Source organism: Staurois parvus, unplaced genomic scaffold (assembly GCF_062004578.1).
Source record: "Staurois parvus isolate SC_StPar_1 unplaced genomic scaffold, SC_StPar_1.0 ptg000137l, whole genome shotgun sequence".
Taxonomy (NCBI): Eukaryota; Metazoa; Chordata; class Amphibia; order Anura; family Ranidae; genus Staurois; species Staurois parvus.
In genome coordinates, this window is record NW_028317933.1 from 14,004,970 (window position 1) to 14,015,092 (window position 10,123).

At 38.9% G+C, this 10,123-nt stretch overlaps 1 protein-coding gene across 1 annotated transcript in view; it reads right to left on the reverse strand.

Moving 5' to 3' along the window:
- LOC149465846 (BPI fold-containing family C protein-like) overlaps positions 1 to 9,838 on the reverse strand; it is a 45,733-nt gene extending 35,895 nt beyond the window's left edge. The window contains exons 1-3 of the mRNA XM_089673447.1: positions 9,727 to 9,838; positions 5,093 to 5,214; positions 2,503 to 2,614 (exon numbers count right to left, since the gene is read on the reverse strand). Coding sequence (XP_089529573.1) covers positions 2,503 to 2,614; positions 5,093 to 5,201 — 221 coding nt within the window. The 5' untranslated portion in view covers positions 5,202 to 5,214; positions 9,727 to 9,838. The remainder of the gene's footprint in view (positions 1 to 2,502; positions 2,615 to 5,092; positions 5,215 to 9,726) is intronic.
- Between the last annotated feature and the right edge of the window lie 285 nt (positions 9,839 to 10,123).

Genomic DNA, 10,123 nt, shown 5'->3' on the forward strand with positions numbered 1-10,123 from the left:
GAAATCTAGCTCTTGCTAGTGCACTGTATATCTCCTCAATGGTTTAACTATTCTCTATTGTAATTCTGTGGCACATGATGGAACGTATCTGAGCCGCATATTACAGGTGGAATAGGCACTCTAACCAACGAGAACATTAATCTTGCATTGAACTGGGCACTAAGCTTTCACTACGTTTGTGTACATGGTTAGACTCAGCGCGCTTGTTTCTGTTAGTAGGCTTGTTTTTACCACATATGTTATGTTGTTTATTGTCCTCACATATTAATGGAGCTGTATGATATGGCAATGCTACGCAGCCACTTTATGATGTTAAATATACTTCTTTTCTGCACTTTTCAAAAAAAATATCAGAAACGAAAACATCTATTCAAGTACAGGTGAAACTCGAAAAATTTGAATAACTATCTTGCTTTGCATGTAATGAGTCTATCTCATATATTAGTTTCACCTTTTAAGTTGCATTACTGAAATAAATGAACTTTTGCACGATATTCTAATTTTTCGAGTTTCACCTGTATGTATTCTTTCTTATTGCTCTCAGCCTCCTTCAAATCTCCAAATTCCTTTTATTTGCTACTGTGATCTGGCTTCCTGTTAGAGGGTGGCTACATTCGTTCTCCATGGTCCCACTGCATGTAGGAACATAGCCACCCTCTCTCATATGAATAATAATGCATGAGCTCACGTCAAGGTCCTTTAAGGCCTCTTTTACACTGCTATAGTGCCTTTTCTCCATAGCACAGGTGCAGCACAATGTATCTAGGGTTTTTGTGTGGATCACCTACGGTTTCCCATAGATTTCTATTAGATCGGGCATTTTTTGGGGCATTTTCTGACAAAGCACAAAAGATGTAGCATGCAGGACCTTTGGTGCACTTTCAGAAAATGCACCAAAAATGTCCAATCTAATAGTAGTCTATGGGAAAGTGTGGTTAACCTGCATGGAAACAGGGGGTACATTGAGCTGCACCCTATAGCCGAGGTGAAAGCTGGGTGAATGCACCCTATAGCTGAGCTCCAGGGAAATGAGAAAATGCACAGTTAAATACATACAGTATATGCTGAGTCTGATTTTCTAAAAGGGTTAAGAATCTCCACACAATAAATAGTGAAATTATTCACTTCAATCACCCAACCAAGTGAAAAAAAATTATGTTTAGTTTTGCACATGATTGGATGATTGAAGTGAATATTCACACAATGTATTGTGTGAATATTCAATTATTTTAATAAATCAGCCCAATTATGTGAACTCAATCTGCCAACGGATTGTTAATTCTATTCAGCCAGTCTTCAGACACCCCTGCCAGGCAGCTCAACTAGGTTTTGGACCTCTCTCTAGAGTAGTGGTTCTCAACCACCAGACTATGGCTTCCCCTCTCCTTGGCCTCCAGCCAGCTGAAATTTCCTTAAAGGATAAGTTCACCTTTGGGAACATGTTACATGTTCCACCCATTTTTAGGGTGGAACATGTATCATGTTCCCATATCCACAGCTGCAGCCATAATGCTTCCAGCCTTCCATAATGTCCCCAACCTCCACTGATGTTCTGTTCCATAGTGTCACCCCCCCCTCCCAACTTCCCACTGTGCTCCCCTGTTCACCTTCAGCTATTAAGTTGTGTAAACAAGATATTACAAGAAAATAAAACATGAAGAAAACTGTTGCAAGAGCCTTGAAAACATGCAAAAATATGGAAGAATATTCACTCTATAACAGGGGCGGACTGACAACTCATGGGGCTCCCGGGCAATAGGGGATCAAGGAGCCCCTGTATCCTCACCCGCACTCAAACCACACCCAAAAAAGCCTATGAAAGGTACCAGGGACATCTCATGGGGCCCCCTACTGACCCTGGGCCCTCGGGCAGTGCCCGAGTTCCCCAATGGTCAGTCCGCCCCTGCTCTATTAAGTTGATTTACTAAAAGCATAGAGACTGTTCACTTAAACTGAAAAATCAATTTGCCAAGTGAACATTTCCTTAACTTTTTAACTAAAGTGAAGCTGGGCTTACTCTAAATATACAGACAACTGCAAGGAAGCTTTACATGTATATATGTATATGTGGGGGTGCCGTGCCTCAATTTTGCTTTTTTTTTCTGGGGGGGGAGGGGTGATTTTATATGCTTGGGTGTAACTTTAATTTTTTACAATTTTAAAAACATTTTTACTCAACTTTTTTTCATCACACAGGGGACTAAAAGTTCTACATATGTGATGATTTCTTGGTGACAGTTTCTCTTTAATGAGACATCTGGGGTCTAAATAACCCTGGATATCTCCCCTGTGCTCCACTGAATCTAATGCAATGCACATTGCATTGCATTACATTCCTTCCCATACTAGCTGGGGAAATAAAACATTTAATGATGCAATAATGTTTGCAGAGCTGCATTTATTTATGTCTTTTTATATCTACGTGGAGTTCAGCATTAATATACAGTACATATAAAACATAGATAAAAAATGTAAATTTGACCCAACAGACAGTGTGCTTACTTTGTCAGTTCATATACCATTTCATCAGAATCTATTGTTGCACTTCCATTCACATCTGGGAGATTGTACATAGAGATCTCTGTTGTCATTGTATGAATTAAATATTCCACACCTACAGGAAATAAATTATAATTTCATCATGAACAATGTTACGTGTGTATTTACCGTGCACACATCCAATAATTCCTCGAGGTCTATAGCCATCACGACAGTATTCTGTTGGCATGAATTATATGTTCTGCTGTAAGCAAGTAATGTTTATATTGAAAAGCGTTACTGAGTGTGCTGTAGACATTTGAGGAGGAGTATTAAAGTAGTTAAAAGTGATGACATTAGTAATGACTAAAGGACAACATCAGATAGGTGGTAAATCCTGAAATACAGCTTCTATTCCATCTACTGAAAGCTGTTGAAAAGAGGTGCTCCTATGTGAAGGAGTCAAAAGAGGATGGGCAATTTCCATACTGGATTCCCCTTTAAAGTGTATGTCAGGACAAAGGAAAAAATTATGCAGGCAGTTCATCTTTCCAACAGGTGCTCCTTTCCTTTTAAAAATGCTCCATGTACAGAAAAATAACTGCTGATCTGCCAGAAATCCAGGGAGCTTATAGCCTTGTAAGTAGGTGTTGACCCTTTAAGGAATTTGCTGCTTTTAAAATCCTTCCAGGAAGGAGAATGAGTTAATTTCCACCTAGCAGGGTCATATAATAATTTGGGGTGGAGCTTAGCTCAGGGAGACCTGCCTGGCTAGTGGGAAGAGAGAGGCCAAGAGACCAAGAAAGGGACACGAGATAAGAAATCATTCTTTCCAACCAAACCCCAGGGATGGGCACCCCTACTATAGAACACACTAAGGTACACTAGCACTCAAAATAGAATTGTTACCTAATAAATTGAGACGCTATGGATTCTTGGACTGTTAAAATAAAGTTGAATTGGATGGAGCCTCTGACCGCTTCATGGGTCTGAAATAAATCCTTAGTAACTTGACTGCTGTGAAGTGAGATTATGTCTTGTTAAGCTTGTGCTTAGAGCCTCCTTTCCTGAAGACGCCGGTTATGGGGAAACTTGTCAGGTGGAGCTGTATCTGTGACGTCATCATGCACGCCGACAGGCGTAAGTGCAATATCCTTTTATTAAATTTGTTTTTAAACATACTACACTATAAAGATTCTCCTATTCTTTATTCCTTGTTGGTTTATATGGCTGAAAATATAATGTGAATTGCAAGGTTCCAGTCCTGAATAACTCTTTCAATAATATTGATCGATTATTAAGTCCAAATTTTCACTGATATTATGAATGTTTACTTATATGTATATTAATTATTTATATTAATATGAATTATTAATTGTATTGTATTTATTTATTCGTTTTGCTTTTTGCACATTTTCTTGGATATAGATTCAAAGGGGTGTACACACCTTTTTTTTTCTTTGTCAATCAAGCGTATGCAAGACTGTACATCTCATGAGGTACTCACTTAAAGAAGTAGTTCCCAATGTTACCAACTAGCAGACCTGGTTGGGCTAGGGTATGGTAGTGGACAGGGGAGTGGAAGCCTATTCTGGAACCACATACATGTCATCAATCCTGATGCATTGAGTGTAAGAGAAATGATGTGACAGAGGGGACCAGGAGTATGGAGAGTGTGTGCACTGGGCACATCATGTTTTAGGCACACCATACATGCAGGTATGCGAGGGTAATGGAGGACTAGAGGACTGTAAACTGAGAGCACAGCCAGTGTTAGGCCTGAGCAAGCCTTACATTTTTTGGACCCTCCTCAACCTCTTGTTTGAACTGACAACACAGTGCGCCTTCTGCTCTGAAATCCCAACCAGCATTGTCAGCCCTGGCTGCTGGACTACAGTTCTACTCCTCTCCCTGCCCCTTGGCTTTGGCCAATCACTGAGAGGTTTATTCCAGTGATGCATGCTAAGGAAGTAGATAAATATTCAGAGTGACCTTCCTTACCTCCCAGGCTTTGCCTGGAGAGAATCAGCTAAGAGCCTTTTCTCTGCACATGATACAAGGACAGCTTTTTGAGGGTCAAGACAGTAGCAATATTTTGCTGGTAAAGATATTGAAGGGACACTACCTTAAGGTTGAAGTGTCCATAATTTAAATTGAGTGTTGTCAGCTGGGCTGTAGTGAGCTCTGACCATTTCCTGTGTCTGGGTTCGTTGGAATCTCCCTAGGCCTTGGACATTGATTGATTCTGTCTGCTGCAGTGGAGTGTTCTCCAGTAGACAGATTGGGCATGGTATGGCTGCCAGCCATAACAGGAAAGGGGAGCAGGGGGAGCTGAGCTGATAAGAGAAGAGCTTGAACAACATCAGTCCTTCTGCTGAGAATGTTTAGGATGAATTGTTCCACAGTGCCCTCAACTACAAAGGCCAGTGAGGGCATGTTTAAAAGGTTATTTACTGCATGCTAAGTATATACACTTGATTGTCCATAGTCTGGCCAAAGGTTCACTTTAAACACTACATTGCTATAAAATAATTGTAGTTTGCCTGCAGGGAAAGTCAAGGGAACCAGATGCACTTCAATATTGACATGCAAAAGAAAACCTTTTATTACCTACCCTCTTCCAATACATTTTCCGTCATTCGGACCTTTATTCCAGGATTATCTGCACTACAGGTAGCAGATAAACTGAGAACAATGAACAACACAGAGCCAGCCAGCAGCATGGTTGTCTTATATCTGTAAAGTACAGAAAAAATAATTATAACAGTTTCCTCTGAAATGCAAAAGCATTTCAGCATGTGATAATAAAAAATAATTTTCATTTTAGCTCAGATAATTCAGTTAGATAAAGTCTTGATCATGTATAACTATAATCCTTTTAATTACACAAGTCATAAATAAATTAAAGAGCACACTTAGTTTAATAGTAGTAAAGTTCATACATATTTACTTCGCTTAAAGGACATTTACATCAAGGAACATTTTGAAGCCATGAATCTGTGAGCATGCAAGCAACATTTTTCTAAAGGATTTAGCAATGACAGCTGATCTAGTTCTTTCAAAGATTTCCTTTAAGAGAGAAAGTAAATTGCTCAACTTGTCCTAGAATGATAATGTAATAGATTTTGATCACGCAGTGTATGCGATACCAAAAAAATGACAACACAATTTGGAGAACTCTCTATGAATAAGGCTGCATTCATTTAAATGCCATTTAGTTGGATGTGTGGAAAGTAAACCAGTTGTTCTATGTCTGGCCCAGTTTCCAGCAAAGCACATCTTCCAAATGGGTGAAGCATAATGCACATAAAATAAAGCTAAATTGTGATTTTACTTTTTATTTCACCCCTACCCCCTTCCCAATTTCTATTCCCTGTGGTACTGTTCTACAAAAAAACTGGTAACTTATTACTCATGAGATCCTGGCTTGACTGCTCTCTGGAGTTATTTCAGTTATACTCCCAATGGCAAATTTTCCCAGTATTATAATTACATAGTTACATAGTTGGTCTGGTTGAAAATAGACACTGTAAAAACAAAGAAAAACAGGGGGCACACCAGTCTTGTGCATTATCCAGAGTGATAACTTTAATGATCCAAAATAAAATATACTCACAAACGTTGTAGAAACAACTCTGAGGAAGAGGAGATCCCTCCTTGAAACTCATCATCCTTAAGAGGGTCCTAATGATTCTGGGAGCTGATCCTGTGTACTGGCTGCATTGTATGTGACACACTTTTGTTTCTACAATGTTTGTGAGTATATTTTATTTTGGATCATTAAAGTTATCACCCTGGATAATGCACAAGGCTGGTGCACCCCCTGTTTTTCTTTGTTTTTGCAGAAGGTTCCTGTGGGTTTCCCCCAACTCTTAGAGGGCAGCAAGGACAGTGCTGAATTTTATTACATGGAGTATGTGTCACAGTTACATCTTCGTACACAACTCTTGAGCGCAGGAGACTGATATATATTTCCACTGAAAATAGACACTAGTGTATTTAATCCAACCAAAAGAAAAAAAAAAACATAAAAAAAAAAAAACTTCATATACCCAAACCTCCATATACTCAAAATACATTAAGCATGATCCTTTGTTCCAGTAAGGGAAATAAATCCTTCCTTATTCCTGACATTATAATAATATAATAATATCATACTAAGAGGTAGCAAATTTTGAATCAGTTTTAAAACCAGGTACATCAGGGACTTGTGTTTATTTTATCTTTATAAATGATAAATTGTGATTCCATGGATTTCAATACTTATTGATTCTTGGCAGATCACATGAAGTAGGTCTATATGGAAATATTCAGGTCAATCAAAAATCTAGCCATTCTTTTTCTCTTTTTTCCCTTCTCTCTATCCTTTCCCCTTCCCCTCTAGTTTATCATGAAAACGTGTGTCTCCTTCCTCCTTGCACAGGCCCTATGCACAATTTGTGGAAATCCTACCATTTATTTTTGACCCAATGGTTATCTTCCTATTGGGTTCCAATGTATGTAGGTAGTTGAATTCCCAACGTTAGTTTCAACAATAAAAACCTTCCCTTCTAAAAAATAAAGAATTGTAGCCACACCTATTATACAAGGATTTAGAGAGCAGAGTGACATTTCCAAATACCTCTGTGCAATGGTACCTTAATACTCTAATCATCTTATAGTGAATGGAATGACTGACACAAAAAGTAAAGCCAAAATTGATGCTTCTGTAATGCTGGTAGTTGAATTATATAACATCCAGTAGAACTGGTTTCACCCTCCATTCCTGCATTTATATACTATGCTGTCTAGACTGTAAATAAATACTACATTAGAGCTGCCATACACATCTTACTTTTTCTACGTTACTCAACCAGTGCCTCTACTTTGTACCATAATCAAAGCTTGTATGGGTTGATGGCAAATAGCACTTTTTATCAGATATGCTTTTTACATGTGTGCCCCAAAGTTATTCAGTGTCCTTGTTCAATACTGTAGTAATGGTAGGTTCATCAATGCAACATTCAGCAATATAGGACTGTCTTAATGCATGGGCACACCTGGGCACTGACCAGGGGCCCCAGGTGCATAGGGGCTCCATCCAGTACATCATGCTTGCCAACTGTGTTGGATTTTCTGGGACAATCACACTTTTTACTAAGCTTTCCTGGGATGGCTTAGGAATATTCCCAGAACCTATGCTGTGCCCTCCTGATCCCAGTATGGTGCCCTCCTGACTCCACCTGTACTGTGCCCTTGATTAGTCTTCGATTTATGGCATGTTTCTTATTGTTTAAATTCAATTTGATTGAAAGTACTAATGAATATATGTTTAATTCTATCAAGTATGTATACTTTAATTCTTGAGAGTAGGTGTGTAAATTGGGGTAGGCGGGTAGGGGCCTTAGTGAATTTCTTTGCTAAGGGGCCCATGATGCTATTAAGATGGCCCTTCAGCAATAGGATGAGCAGATCTCTCACTTACCATAAACAAACAAATTGATATTTAAATAGACTAAATGTGCATTGACATGGCAGGACTTTAAAGGCACAAAAGAACTTAAAGCCCAAATAATTTCTTAAAGTTTATGGTATACCAAAATAATTTTTTTAATGGAATTTTCAATTCCATATCATATAAAATCTTATTCACATAAGAACAAGTTATTTCTTTATCACTTATCTCTACTTTACATTGAATGCATTTTTTAGTTAATCATTACATATGTACAAATTAGCACATTCATGTTTCATTTCACAAGTTAAATGCGTTTCCTGGAATGTATCTACTTCATCAGGAGATATAAATGGGATAGATGAGCATTTCTGAATATGCACCAACAGGGTTGGACTGACCATTTGGAAACTCGGGCACTGCCCGAGGGCCCGGGGTCAGTAGGGGGCCCCATGATATGCCCCTGGTACTTTTTTCATAGGCTTTTTGAGTTTGGGCAAGGACACAGGGGCCCCATGATCCCCTATTGACTGGGGGCCCCATGAGTTGTCAGTCCACCCCTGTGCACCAATACAGGGGGAGAAGTTATAAGAAGCCCGACTGGAGGAATAAGTCCAGGAAGCGAGTCCAGACTAGGGTGGCAAAAGTGCAAACAGACCCCACATAGGTCAAATTTGTCATAAATAAATTGACCTAGTATATTTATAATAGTTTAGAAGATCTTAGAGGAGAAATTATCTATACATGGAAGCCCAATCTCAAATAACTAAAAGGATCCTGTAAAATAGTTTCTTCCCAGAGATCATCCGAAGAAGTATCAAATCATAATGAACCACCATACTAATTACTTGTGGAAATCTGATATAGTAAGTTTTCTCTTAAGAAAGCTTCCAAAAGCCTGCAAACCAGAGCCTCACTGGGAATCCCACTGAGCTCAAAGTTCCCAATGCCTCTTAGATACCTGGACAGCAAACAGGTAGTAGTGGTCACACAGCCTGTGTTTTAGGTGCTGCTGCATAGGGGGGCAATTTTTCACTCAGGCTCATCAGTGGAGTATAGGGGAACTGCATGGAGAATCAGATGCTAATGCTGTAGCTCTACCCTCCATGAACGTGCTTATCATCAGCAGTAACTGTGTAATGAATGTGGCCTTAGGTTGTAATTGATTGGTGCTGTGCCACAGGATGCAAAGCCATTGGTGCTGGTGATGTAAGTTAGGGAGCAGGTGGGGCTGAATGGTGCAGTGATATTTTGGCAGGGAACAGAGGTAATATGTAAAACTGTTTCTGCAGGCAAAAAAAAGTATAAGTGCCCAGTGTAGAGTAAAAAGGCCTTCCCTTTCAAACAGACTTAACTGAACTGCTTTGGGTAGACGGTCATAAGGAGAAGGTAGACATACAGCCAAATTCAATAAGAAAAATCAGGAGACATTGCTTGGTAACAGGATTCAGAAGAAGCTTGTAGAATTCTTTGTAAATCCTAGCATCTCTTAACAAACATACCTCCTGTGAAGGGGTATGCTCCTCAAGAGCTAAGAGTTTACATTGGTGGTAGTTGACATACTATTGGCTAAAGATCATAATATGTCTTGCTAGTGACCACACAAACAACAAGAATTCTGGCACGTTATATTGAATTGGTAGTGTGCTAAGACCTCTTTAACCCTTTGTGACCTTTTTTGACTTTGGCTTATAGAGAAAATGAGTGCCTTGTATAGGTTCCAGACTTAGGTCAATAGAACGTGGTCTTTCTGCATAGGCTTAGTTGAGCCCAAAACCCTTCTGCACAAAAGTTCAATAAGAAAAAAAACTTACCTGTATAGAAAAAGGACAGAAGATTCCAGGGTAACTCAATCCAGTGTTTGTATGCAATAAGTAGTGTTGCTTCACATATGTACAGATCATGAACAATAGGCTAATAAAAGGCTATTACTGCAATGACTGATCTGGTTCTTCTTCTTTTATTCTGGGTGTGGGTTTTGGGAGGAGCAGATCGCATGTGACATTAGATCTATATTTATGACAGTTTGCAATAGTATAACAATATAAGGTGATACATATAAACACTATTATTTTATTACAAATTACATTTTAGAACATGCTTTCTTAATTCTTCATAGCTCTAATAACGTGTCTACAAAACAAATGTAACTGTTCCTCGAGATGCCATGTGTATCCATTATAGTATATATAAAAATTATATTAATCACTT